Consider the following 15,051-nt stretch of genomic DNA (forward strand, 5'->3'; position numbering starts at 1 on the left):
AGTCTGAATTCATCGTCTTAGACAAGGCACGTGAAGAAGTTGAATGACTCCGAAATTTCTTAGAAGATATTCCGTTTTGGCCCAAACTAATGGCCCCTAGATGCAATAGGAAGGGCTGGAAACGTTATGTATAACGGGAATTCTCGTCACATAAGACGAAGACATAACTTTGTTAGACAACTACTCTCTAGTGGACTTATCACAATTGACTGTGTAAAGTCAAATGATAATGTGTCGGATCCACTTATAAAATTGCCTAACTGGAGAAGGAGTTGAGAGATCATCGACGGGAATGGGACTATGGCCGAGAACAAGTCATCGTGGCGGTACCTCTACCCAGAAGACTGGAGATCCCAAGATCTAGGTTCAAGGAGATAAAACAAAGTCATAGATGACGGTTCAACATTGTCAAAAATTATTTTATGTCCATTCTCATGATGAGACAATGTTCAGTAACCAGGATAAAGGCGTAAGGACTTTTTTAATGGTTTCTAAGTTTGATACATGGTATATCAAATAGTGTATCTACGAGATAACACATTTAGAAACCACCTATGTAAGTATGAAGTGTAAGTCGCTTCAAGGAGAATCCGATAAGACCAGTTCTCTAAGCACTTATTAACCGAGATGTGTTCATGGTTGAAATGAACAAAACAATGAGAACCAAAAACAGTTCAAGGGTTGATTGTGTGACTTATGTTGTCTAGGTATACACCAAAGCTCGACGGTTCAAAGATATCAAATCTACCGATTGACCGAGTATAACCGATATATATTCACTACAGAAAGTTTAAACGGAAACCTACTTATCCAGATGCGATTAACCTTATTTACATGACACACAAGTTTTTCATGCATATGTTTTAACTATAGCCATTTTCCATTCATGTTGGGGATTGTTGGGTTTAGCAAGGTGTGAATGAGAAATAAAAAGAGAAATTGAAAAGTGGAAGAACCAATGAAAGTGGGGGAACCAATTTTGGAGGGAAAATGAAAAGTCACATTGCAAAGTGCAAATGAAAAGTCATTTTTACCATATTGGTAGAAGAAAGGAAATTGTTGTCCTTATATTTGGAAACACTTCCTTTAGTTCTTAAAGGGTTAAGAAGAAGGTACCCCCTCGCGTCGTCGTCGCTCGCTCGGCCTCGGCTTCGGCTTCGGCTTCGGCTTCGGATTCGGATTTGGCAAATGATTTGATTGATAATATATTTGGACAAAATTTATTTAATCAATCTTGTTAATTCATTTCTTTTCTCTTATAAATTAATTCAGAATGTTAATTCAATAACATAATTAATTTCGCAACGAATTATTTGAAATTCGCGCGTAACGGTAAATTCGTTTGAAAGGATTTGTTCCTTCTGAAAAGTCGTTACTTTTCCCAAAAGACACAACGTTCTGAAAAAAAACGGGTTTGAACATATTTGTCTGAACATACGCGTTCCTTGCTGCTAATGACTATAAATAAGAGGTCGTTTTCATTTTTCAAACACTGAAATTTTTTTCCTCTCTACATACATTTTCTTACATAAACAAAATTGTCGATCGACTGAGTCTATGTGTGCTCTTGTTGTTGTTCTTGCGTTCGCTGAAGTTATTGAAGTTTGTGGTACCGCTACTTCTCTAACAGGTTAATCCGTTTTATTTTGGGAGGAATTAATCTGAAACCTCGGGTACAGTGAGGAGATTAAATTTCTTAAGAAAACACAGTGATTTCTGTGGACTCGAACTAAAAACATTCTATCTATTTCATCTTTTTTCTGTTTCTGTATTTTTGACTAACCTGAATACAAGAAATAACAGGATCTTCCTACAATAATTGTACTTGTTTCCATCCTTTTCTCAATATCAAATGACATCGTCGTGTCTGTTGATTATACATTCTTAAGAGAATTATTGGACTGCCCTCAAATGGGTAGCTTCACACGTACGTAAAGACTCAAACAGTGACCCATGGTGATTTTAGCTAGGGATAGTGCTGGAGTGTTTACTATGACGATGATGAGAGCTGGTTGCGAAAACTTAATTGGAAACGTTAAAATCTCTTGACCCAACGGTTTTTACCTTGTGTTTTTTTTCTTATAACGGAAAAATGAATATTTGATTCATTTGTCCTCAAAATGTATTTTACTGTAATTCACCATGAAACTTATTTGAACAGAATTTTTCAGTTATTGTATGCAGGTTTTCTTTGTTATATCCCCTCCATAGGGAAAAAATTAATAATGAAAGTCAACGAGACATAAGGTTCATAATGAACTAAAAACAACTATATGGTTCACTTTTTCTTGTTTTGAAATAAAATACTGTAGTTAAAAAAATATTGAGATCTCAGTAGCTCAATTGATTTACTGAACTTTCATCTTGTTGATAAAGATTCGATTCTCTATTTTGTAATCTCCTCCCTATTTCCCCTTTCCTTGCCTCCGATTTCCAATGTAATAAAAAAGACAATTGAAAAGCTAAAAATGTGGGATTACAATGGAATAAGTTTTGATACATTACAAGAAATGAAAACACAATCATAATATCCTTAGAAGGAACATTAATCTAAATCCAAATGAAATAATTTTTTAAAAAAAATAAGGAAAGAGTATAGAACATCTATACAAATTTGAGTAAAACTGATGATAACCTTCAATTTCTGCTCTGATCATCTCTCTACTCTTCCTTTCTTAATAGGAAAAATAGGTGGTATTGCATTGTTTTTCCCCTGTCTGCAAATCGGCACATTAATCAAAGGCCTTACTCTTATAGTTGCTGATTTAGATCTCTCCAATCTTTTCTTAATCTTGTCCACTACATGTTTCTCTTTGCTTTCATCTGTGGGCGAAATTTCAGAATTCGCGCTCGAAGAAGAAGAGGATGATGAAGATGAAGGTGATAATGAGGAAGGCCTTTGTTTTTGTTTTTTCAATCTCAATAACTCTTTCCATAATACAGTGCATGTTGGTGGTCTAGGAGATGGATCTTCATCGATAAACCAATTTACTGGCCTGCTCTGTTCTTCTTTACTATTCCCCTGTTTTTCATTCACTTGTTCCTCAGCATGCTCTGTTTTGAGACTAATCTTGTTGAGTTTTTCAGCATGGTGGATTTGCCAATAGGGAAGTAATTTGCCTTCAAAAATTAGCTCGTCGGCTGTTGTCATGTTTCCAGTTGTGAAATTGCTGGATAGGAACTCGAATTCTGCTGCATTAAGCTCTTTTTCGCGCTTTTTCTCAGGTTGAGAATTTGGACAAATGGATATGAAGTTTTTCTCATCAAGAAATTCTGAGGAGAAGGAAATTCGAGGACCCGAATTCGGATCAACAGATCTAGATGCAGTTTCTAAAGACATCATTTTTAGTTGTATCAGTAAAAAAGGAAGAGAAAATGGAGTAGGTTAAAGGTAAGAACAAGAATAGTTCTGCATTTATAAGGGGAGGAACACAGGGAAACAGCGTACAAGTTTGGTCGAACTCAATAATTTTAATTTAGAGTTAATTTTTATTAGAAAAATCGTTAAATATATATAGAAGTGAAATTTACTACTACTACTTGATGTTACTGTCCTAAACTTTAGAATCCATGGGCATATTTCTGTTCGCGCATAAAATTATTTTGAGATTAATTTGTCTCACATTTCAAATAGGATAAGCTAACACCAAAGTTTGAGGTATAAATTTATTTTTAAATATATTAGTAATATCATCAATTAAATAGAGTATGAATTAATTCTGAGATATTCATGATCTTATTTCGTGAATTAAACAATCTATAAGGGTGTGTTCTCTATTGAGAATGTTTTTTATTTTTCCATATTCGATTGATTAAAATATTTAGAAAATGAATTCTCTAAAATTAAAAAAAAACGTTTCTTAAAATAGGAAAAATGACTTTTAAAAGTAAAAGTAGGAAAAACAAATTATATAAATGACATTATAAATTGACTTGGTTCTTCTCATTCTTCAACACACATCACCTCTATCTCGTTATCCCATCCCATGTATTCATACCCCACCCCATCTCGCATAATATTGTCTAAACTATATATATTATTTATTTATTTTTAACTTATATATCAAACACAAGAAAATAAATAAAATTTTACTTATTTTCTTAGAAAACATTTTCGTTAGTACCAAACACGCCCTAAATCTTTGCTCCCCATCTCTGGGGCGTCGTAGTGTGTTATTGAACTTCTGAACTCTTTTTAACGGTTCTTTAGTATATGCTAATAGTAAATATTTGGACGGTGAGAATATATATATTTAAACTAAGTGGTCTGGTGAAATAGAAACAAATGAGCTGTTTGCTGTCTTTTAAAAAAAAAAAAAGGAAAGGCACATGCATGGACAACTTTGGTACGAAAAGAGAGATTTTTCTAATAGTAACATGGAATCTTATTATTGTCTTTAAAAGGATTCAATATTTATAATATAAGCATACAAGACAATAAAACAATTCTTCAACAAAAAAATTCCTAAGAATTTGATTATTTTTTCTTCTTTGGACTTTCGCTGTCTCCTTTCAAATTTTTTGGACCTCTCAACTCTATAGCCTATCTAGCATACCATAAGAAAATAGTTAGGGTTGTCAAACACAAAGTGAGGTCAATTAGGAGTCAATAATGCATATAAGCAAATTTTTAGAGATCATGATTTAAAATGGCAAGTAACGTTACGTTGGAAAAGAAAATGTCTAAACATTGTTACGTTGATAGAGTTATTTGATATTTATATTAATCAAAACTCGATAGAATAGTCCAAATCTGCATGAATAATTAGCTCGAATATCACAATTAGTTATTAAAAAAAGATGTAGTAGTTAATTAGTGAGTAAAACAAATATTTTAGCAGTTTGACCCTACATAACCTAGCAGAGAGTTCATAATGACATTGGAGAAGTTATAGGCATGTGGGCACATGAGGCTAATTTTCAAACCATGTGATTGTTCACTTCCCAACAAAATTAAACAGAACATGCAGATCTTGGCTCTTCCTAAACTCCCTTTAAAGGGGCTTCCTAATTATAACTAATTTTTTTTTATAGTAATTCATGTGACACATTTAATTTCTTGATATATTTTCAATAGAAACATTATATTTTATCTTTACATCAACTATGAGTAAATATTTTATGAGGTAATTATCCTTTAGCAGTGTTCACAATGTGTTAGATATCATGAAAAAGCTGGCATTAAGATTTGTATTTTGAAGTATTCCTGTCTAACCAAGACAGCCAATGAACATAATTAACTAGGGTGATAATCCTATAGATTAGTATTTTTATTTGTATAGGTGTTATGACAAATGTTACTTCTATTTTTTTTAATGTTACAAAGTATCTTGCACATAATGGCTGTACTTAATATCTGAGGTTAACAATTAGGGGGTAAAAAGAGGCGTATCCAGGATTTCGGCAAGATGCGTGTACGATTAGGAAAAAATACATCTTAAATATAAATTTGATCAGGTTGACTTTTAGGTTCTTAATATGAACCATTAAATTTTAAAAATTATAGGTCTAAAATATATAATACTACTAGTTTTAAATTTTAATATACACATTTGATTTAATTATATAAAAAATTTACAGTGCTAAAACTTTTAGAAACATTCAATGTAACACACTTGAAAAATTTGAAAGATTAAAGGAAAAAAAAAGATAAATTAATTGAAACGTCAAAAGTGTAACCGATAACCACTTGGAGAGGTGTTACTCAAAATGATAAGATAGATATAAGACTTAAATTTTTATCCTCACTTAGCGAGGTGCACCCAATCATCATCGTATTATTATATGATACTATGAACGTGGGTTCACACATCTATAATTAAATATTTTTTAAAAAAATATAACACTATTATATATGATCTAGAGAGGGGAGCATGGGTTCACGTGAACCCACGACACCCCCTCTAGATACGCCCCTGGTAAAAAATGAGCCTAAATATAGGTAACATGTCTTATTCTATCAAAATTTTAAGGGTTGGACTCAAGATAATTTTGAACTGTGTTCAATCTCCATTTTAAGAGAATCTTTAATGGAGTCCAAATTAATCTTCAATTTCAACCTATTTTAAGACTCTTTATTTTCATTTATGTAATGTATGTTTCTATATCAAAGTATGAATTAATATATTTTATATTTTTTAGGATTTATCTATCCATTTGTAACTATTTTTTAAAAAAAAAAAATTGAGTTGAAATTCAAATTGTGGTTGTAAAAATTAAATAAATATGTTAAAATTATTGAGATTAAGCGGGTCAAGATGCGTGGTTCATGATCCAACTCAATTTTTAGCTCATTTGAATCCAAAGTAAACTTGAGTGGATCAAGACCCAACTCGATTTCTATTTCAACTCATTTTAATAGCTTTAATTTCAATCCAACCCACCATTTGACACTCATGTTAACCATGGTCCTATGAATGAATACATGAGTGACTCGATGGTGAAGGCAGTAAATGGTATTAGGGCCCCAAATTATTGTGAGACAAAAAATTTGTTGAAATTATTATTTTATTTTCAATTAAAATAATAATGAAGATAGTAGAAAAAAGGTTCAAAATTATATATATAGAAAAGTTATCTTTATCTTTTATGAAAAGTATTTTAGAACTTTCAATCAAATAACTCAAGATTTTATATTAATAAATATTTTTTTTGTAATAACATCCAAGGTAATATATAGCAAACACATGACTAACATCTTGTTAACTAGAATTAATCTTTTGATTTTATATTACCATTCGATGTTAATTAAGAAAATTATGTTATTTAACTGTTTACCTTAAAAACAACATCTATGTAAAAGTAAAAAAACATAATTTTAATTATTATTTTTTATGCGTGTTTTATATATTTAAGAATATTATTTTAAGCCATTAATTTTATTGATAGATCCTTAATTTATTATATAGAATATGACCAAGAAAAACGAATGTGAAAATTTTCTTCTCTAAAATAGAACCACTCATTTCAAGATTGAAAAAGTCTTCTTTCAAATTAAGTCACCCTCTCCGCTTTCTTTTCTTGAGAAGAATGCTCTGGTCTGGCATAAATGTCACTAGGTCATCTATGATTTGCATCTGCAAGAATGAAGGACAGAAGATTGGAAAACAAAAAAGAAAGTCAGGGCGTCCGGTGGATGAAGTCTACCTTTGTAATGTCAGGCTGAAAGGGGGGATAGCACTAGAGAGTCGGGTAGTAATTTCACTACAAGAAAAGCTTTCTTTAGCGAGGGGAAATTTAGTCGTTAATAGTCCAAATCTGGACGCTAATTGTCGATCAGAACAAATTTGGTTGTGCCTATCGTTAAAAGTTTCGACATTAAAAGTTAATAGTTATGAATCAAATGGAAACCCGGTCGTTAAAAGTACATTTAATGACCATATAAATTCTAGTCGTTATATTTCCTCCTTAGCCACAAGATTTGCCTTTTATACAAGTACTTTATTAACGACCAAAATTTCTTTCATTAATTGTATATTAGTATCCACACCAATATTATTCGGGACTAAATTATCCATCCTTAATGACTATTTCGGTATTTTGTAATGTGTCAATTATATATATATAAAAAAAACTATTACAGAATCAATGTTTTAAAAAATTTCCTTAGAATTTGATTATTTTTTGTTTTTTAGACTTTTGTTGTCTCTTTTCAACTAATATGTAAAAGTAAAAAATCACAATTCTAAATTATTATTTTTTGTGGTGTATTTTATGAAAGTTCATTATAATGAGTATTTTGAACGATAAATAAAAATACTTTTACTCGGTAACTCAATATCCAAAAAAACACCTTAGTTCACCTAGATTCTGCATTTTGAAAACTTGATATAATGCTATTTTGACTTTCTTTATCGACTGCAGAGTGCTTCCACTATCCCACAAACACTAGGATGACTACCAAATCTTGTCCATCTTTTTTTATAAACAGAGAATGATCATATGGACTCGGATCAATAAAGCTAAATTGAAAAACAACTTTCAAGAACTTCTCATTCCACTGCCTTGGTGTTTGTTTGAGGCCATACACGAATTTCAAAAGTCTACACACATAATATATATAAGATGAAGTTTGTGAAATTTTATTTCTGCAAAATAGAACATGTGACTCGGCAAGATTGAAAAAGTTATAGATAATTCACCATTATGGTTTAAATAATACTACTGCCTTTCAATCTCATTTTTGTTAGGAATGCACGTTTATGATAGAAAAAAGGGGAAGATCTTGAAGAGTTTAACGTGTATGAGAATCAGTTGAGTGTAATAGAGATAACACACGATATAATTTGTATTTGTTGGAGCTTAATTAATTTTGATCGTAAAGCAAATTTGTCATGATCCAAGCCTACACCTTGGATGTGGCTAACACTCGAGAACCATTGATGGTTCCCAAGCGAATCCTCATCCTGGCTAACTACAAGCGGAGGACTAACTCAATCATACAAAGCTTAAAAACTGAATAAAAATTCATGGAACTCAAATACAAAGTTTAACTCAAATGAAAAACTCTGAATAAAATAAATTATTCAACTCGCCATAAAAGAGGAAACTTAAGTCTTTAAAACATTTAACAAATTAAATGAACAGACTTCTGAAACTATATTGTCACACCCCAAATCTGGATGTGATGGCACGTGTCCATTTCCCACCGGACACGTCAGCCTAACCCAACCACAACGATAGAGAAGTAGAAATACGAGAATAAAAGATAATAAATAAGCGGAAGACTTTAATTAAGACTCAACACTACCCAGAATTTGGTTGTCACATGTACAAACCTCTAAATACAGAATTCAAATAAAAATATACAAGTCTCAGAGTATAGTTCTCGAATAGAACAAAACTGAAAGTAAAGATAACTCAAGGGCACGTCTGGAATGAACCACTACCTCTCGAGTATGTCCCGAAGCTCAATCTGCTAAAGAAAATACTAAGCCGAATCTGAGAGAGCTGTCAACCTACACAATTGTGTAGAAGCAAGGGTGAGTATCGAAAACCACAGGTACTCGCAAGTAACTCTAAACTAAGCAAAACTAGCAGCTACAAACAACTCCTTTCAAACCCAACTGAACCACTGAAACTTCAATCTAGCAGCAAACCAACCAACCTATACTAAACAGATCATATTCAACAGCCAGAACCAACAGTATATTCTCATCAACCTCAGATCAACAAATAAGAGCAAGTAGATCAAATTCCACATAAGAAGGGTAAACCGATACAATCCACACATCACAGACAAAGATAAGGCAAATGCGATGCAAAATGCAATAATGATGTCATGTAGTCGTGATGCATGTCTGTCCTACGATACACATCTGTTGACGTAATCAGTCCGCGCTGAATACTCAAATCAGAACCCATGGGGGCCACACATAGACCATGTATCACCGCCAGAATCGGATCCCATCGGCATCCAAATCGCTAGCCGGAGCTAGTCCATCTCATATATCTCTAGTCGGAGCTAGTCTCAACTGTGTCTCATATCCATCCATCCTCATATCAATGTCTCAGAACTCATGCAACAGATAATTCACACATGGGATGAATAATGAATATGCACATGTCATCAATCACAATCATATCACGATCACATCATAGTATTACACATCATCTATCTCAATCATAACCATATCACGACCACATCATAGTATTACACATCACCTGTCTCAATCACAACCATATCACGACCACATCATAGTATTACACATCACTTGTCTCAATCACAACTATATCACGACCACATCATAGCATTACACACTCAATCACAATGTCTGTATCAATCATAGCCTACTCATGCTCTTCTATCCCCTCAATATCAGTTATCACATGACTTATTCAACAAATTCAAGTCACATATTGTCACACCCCTTTTTACGCACGGTGGCGGGAGGGTTTTTCCATTTTAAGTGACGTTATGATTAAGGGATCATTTTATTTTTCAGAGTCGCCACTTGGAATTGAGTTATGGTGTTCCAAGTCACATTTTTGTTTAATCCCTAATCATAAGGAAATGACTCTTTATTTGGTCTGCGAATCAGAAATTCGGGTAAGGAATTCTGTTGACCGAGGGGAAGGTATTAGGCATCCCTCGAATCCCGTGGTTCTAGCACGGTCGCTTTTATTGACTTATACTTATCTTGATATATATATATTTTTTTGGATAATTTGTGTCTATATGCCATGGTTTGCTTATTTTTAATTGTTGAATTTTTATTAGTCTTAAACCAGATGCATAACTGCATTCTCGGTCTTGACATTTGGAGACATAACTGTCTTCTTTGCATCCTTATACTTATCTTGATATATTTTTGGATAATTTGTATAGGCTATGATTTGCTCGCATTTTTATTGTTGAATTTTGATTTGGTCTCAATCCAGATGCGTAACCGCATTCTTGGTCTTGACATTTAGAGACATAATTGTCTTCTTTCTATCACACCTAATAATCTATTTTTTTCCTATAAGTCTCTACTTTAGATTAATAAAATTTAATTATATTATTGGACAAGGTACATCACTGCATCCTTGATCATTATTTTTTATGTCTCAAAAAAGATGTGCAACTGCATTCTTAATCGAAACAAATAATTTTAACGTACCTAAAAGTTTGTCTAATGTTAAAAGAAAATACTTAGTCTTATTTTTGTGAATTCTAGACAACTAATCTTTTATTTTCATTATTATATTTATTGATGATACTTTTAATTAAATTAATCCACATGTTGAAATATATATTAGAATAATTTTATCAAGGTGTGTCACCACATCCTTGAATTTCTTTTAAGTGTTTCAAAAAAGATGTGTAACCACATTCTTAATTGAAACAAATATTATTTTTTGTTTACATGCCTAAAACCCATCTAATGTTATAACAAAATATTAAATAAAATCAAATAAAATAAAACAAATCTAAACTTCTAGGATACAATATAAATTTTGGATTATCTTATATTCTTTTATTTTTATTCACCCTTAAAGTTAATGTTAAAATTAGGTCTACACATATTATATTTTTATTTTATTTTTTTATCTTGAAGCTAATGGTGGAATTAGGCATACTCATATTGTACTTTTTATTAATCCAACAAAACAATGACAAATTGCTAAAATAAATCTCATTCTTTATTTAATAAATAAAACAACAATAATTTTGCAAACCCAATAATTCCTACTTTATCATTATTAGCATCGACATCAACATCATGACCCATTCATTTTAAGACATCACAACTAATGAACAAAAATAGATAAATAAAAATAACCACCAATAAAGTTACTTTCATTCATTAAAGAGATATAACACTTAACACATTCTTCATTTTAATCAAATTATGAATAAAATAAAAGTGTAAGAAAACTTATCATAATAATTACATCAAATTCCATGAATAAATTAAATAAGAAGATAAAGTAAAGTTGAATACCGCAAATTCTTAACCGAAGCTCGATTAGAACACCCACAACTTTTGTAGGTTGTTTGTGATGGTATATGTGTTTGTGTTGATATGAAAAAAATGGGTAAGGAAACAAAGATGTGAATGTGTTGGTGAATTTTTAAAAGAAGAATAAAACAAGGATGTGTATTTTTTGGTTTTTTGTATATGCAGATTGTGTTTTTTTTTTTCTTGTTTCTTTTTTTCTGTCCGTTGTGTTGCTGTGTTGTTTTCTGATTATTATTTTTTTCGTTTTTGTGTTCCTCTCCCTCTATCTATCTGGAACATGTATATTGTAGTGTGTATAATATAGTAGTATATAGTGGAGTGTGGGTGTGTGTAGTGTGTGTGGATGTGGGGGGAAGAGTGGGGTAGTGGAGGAGTATGTGGGGTGAGGGTAGGTGTAGTGGGGGTAGTGAGGTAGTGTGGGTAGTTTAGGTTATTATATTTATTAAATTATATATATATATATATATATATATATATATATATATATATATATATATATATAAACCATAATAATAAAATATTAATTAATTATTTTGAATTAATAAAATATGAGAAAAGTCAAATAGCTAGTCTAAAAATATAATTAAGAAATACTAGCTTATTTATTAAAATTAAAAGAAAACATATATTTTTTGTAGTTTTTCAATCTTTTAAAATAAACTTACTAAAATACGATGAAAAATAAAATATTTAATTTATATATAAAAGCAATATTTATATACTAAAAATGGTGTAATACCTTAAATTCGGTCAAAAATTACGTGTCTACACATATAACACATTTAGCTCGTTTTATTCCCCATCTTTCATTTACAACAATTTCAATCAACAAATAAAACTCATCCTCAATCCCTATTACTCCCCAACACAATTAGGAAAGTAGTCATGCGTAGTCTAAGGGTTTTACAAAGTTTGGAAGCCACTTGCCTTAAAACGAACTCCAAAAGTTACTTGACTTGAGCATTTCCTTTCCGAGTATAATCCGGATCACGATAATCTATTCAAACAATTAATCACAATCACAATTCGAGTCCAATGACACCAAAATCAAGAAATTTAAGGAAAAAGGGCAAAACGGTCCAAAAGTCTCATACCAAAAAAGATACCCAAATCTGGAAATTTTTGATGTAAAATGATCCTTAAAGTATTTGGAAGCTAATGGTGAAAACCAATTTGAAAACGGAGTTGAAATCAATTCACAAACTCAATTTGAAGGAAAATCCACGTTCTTGAAGAAGCCTAAAATATTCGGATTCGAAACCCCGACTCGAAAATGAAATATCTATTGAAAAAACATCTTACTCATGCTTAGATAAGTTCAAATATGAAATTTCATCAAAAACAGAGTTAAGATCGACCTTGAAATTCTCGATTTATCAAACTTTAACTTTACCGGGAAAGTCCAAATTGTACGCGGTTAATATGATGAAAATAATTGATGATTCAATAATTTTATGTTAAAATCAGTTTACCCATAACACAAGGATCGTAAATATACCTTTTTCATCAAAAAGGGAGTCCAAATCGATAAAACCCCAATTTTTCCCAAGAGATTTACGGATAGGGAAAAGAAAACCAGATAAAGAAATTATGAGAAAAATGTCGAATTGAAGATTGAAAACTAACCCTCATATTAATTCAAGAAGAAACCCGTAAGAATCACTCCATTCCGATCTCTAGAACTCCCGATATGCTCAAAATACCAAATGAACACAGTTTGAGATTTTTATAACAGTACATGATTGTTATGAACCAGAAAAACAGCAGTTAATCTTTCACTAAAAAGGCCGTAATTTCCTCATACGATAGTGAAATGACCCGATTCTTTTTGTAAATGTCATAAATAATGGTACGGACCTGCTTGTTCAATCGGAGCTCAATTTCATGCTCGTTTGCCCAGTCAAATATCATTTCTACTCGATAAACAATTATTTCTTATTTGCGATAAAAGTCCAATCTTGGGTTAGCGAAAATGCACCAAAATTTGCAGATAAGTCCTATAATTCATGCTCAAAATTTTAGAACCTTTGGAATAATTTTTTGACCTTTAAAACTAATAATGAACCCTTTAGTTGCCACAATTTGCTGAAATAGTGTCAAAGCATCCAAGAAGCTTAAAAGCTCACCCAAAACTCATTTGGCACTTCCCGAACACAAACCAAATATGCTACTAGCTTGAAAATGACATTTCGGACTCAATGAAATCGTTGGAATTTGAATTCGAGGTCTCCTTGACCCGGTATCCGATAAGGCGTCAAGAAATTAACTTTAGGCTCAAAAACTCGAAACACACTCGGGGACTCTAAAAATTCAACCAAGACTCATTCTAGACTTAGAATCACCCCCTGAATCCAACGGTGCCCTTGGAATTCCATTTCAAGCACCGGAACCTTGTTTGTTGACCAAAGTCAACTCTTGATCAAAATTTCACAATTTTAGCAACTTAGGACCTCAAATCTTCGTTTTAACTCCAAATTCGACTCTGTAAATTCTCATAGACCCGTTATGACATTTTAAAACTGCTGGAATCGACGGAAATCCGATTTGAGTCTCGAAACTCCAAATGACTCGAAGTAGCACTTTTAACCAAACTTTAACTCTTAAAAACTCAACTTTCCAAAAACTCAACTTTTCATCAATTTTCCTTCAAACCAACTTCGAAAATACAACAATTAGGACTCGGGGCAATTATCGGGAGGGGTAAAACGGTCATTTTATGAAAATTTCCAAAAATGACCTTTAGGGTCATTACATATATTGTCTATCTATGAAGCCTCTAAATGACAAAGATGGAAGTCAAGACAAGACCCACCACATCCTGACAAAACTGAAAAGTAAATGAAATCCTCCGGAAACAAGGAAGCTCACCATTGCTAACTCGAACTCCATGCGGTATCAACGAAGCTCATGTTAATGACTTTACCCTGAATACCTGTATTTGCATCATGAAACGATGCAGGCCAAATGACTCAGTACGTGGAATGTACGAGCATGTAAGGGAAATTCTAAAGCATAACATAAGCTTGAACTTGATAAAAAGAAAACATACGTATCTCTTTTTAAACTTACTCAACTCAAGGAATACTTAAAACTAATCAAACTTACTCAACTCAAAAGTACTCAAAGATAAGATATCTCAACTAAGTAATAAGGTTCTCAACTCAGTGAAACTCAACAATAAGGTACTCGACACAATGAAGCACAAATCAACTCAAGATACTCATCTCGAAATACTCAAGATATTCAACTCGAAATACTCAACTCATGATACTCAAGGATAAAGTAATAGTAAAAGATGCAATATATATATATATATATATGGAAAGCAGTAAAATTGTAAATAGCAACTCAATGTATTGAAAAATACAATAATACTCAGTGTATATATAAAAATACAATATAACTCTGTGGGAGTTTCTCTAACCGACAACCATCACTATGAGTTGTGTGCTGATATAACGTCTCGCCCACGCTGCCAGAACTGTCCTATACTTTGCCAAGGTATAAGACCTCTCAACTAAGTGGATCCACTAGTGTGTGCTAAAAAGCACTAAGGAATCATCTAAAATGCATGACCCTTTCTACCCACGCCGGCTACATGATTTAT

General features: G+C 32.0%; 1 protein-coding gene across 1 annotated transcript; it reads right to left on the reverse strand.

Annotated features, from left to right (window-relative positions):
* Nucleotides 1-2,457: 2,457 nt before the first annotated feature.
* On the reverse strand, nt 2,458-3,343 carry LOC125838239 (uncharacterized). Its single transcript, XM_049517317.1, has one exon. The coding sequence runs from the start codon at nt 3,341-3,343 to the stop codon at nt 2,654-2,656; it is 690 nt and encodes a 229-aa protein (XP_049373274.1). The 3' UTR covers nt 2,458-2,653.
* Nucleotides 3,344-15,051: the final 11,708 nt, after the last annotated feature.

The sequence above is a fragment of the Solanum verrucosum genome, unplaced genomic scaffold (assembly GCF_900185275.1).
Source record: "Solanum verrucosum unplaced genomic scaffold, falcon-dt-bn FXZP01000079.1, whole genome shotgun sequence".
NCBI lineage: Eukaryota > Viridiplantae > Streptophyta > Magnoliopsida > Solanales > Solanaceae > Solanum > Solanum verrucosum.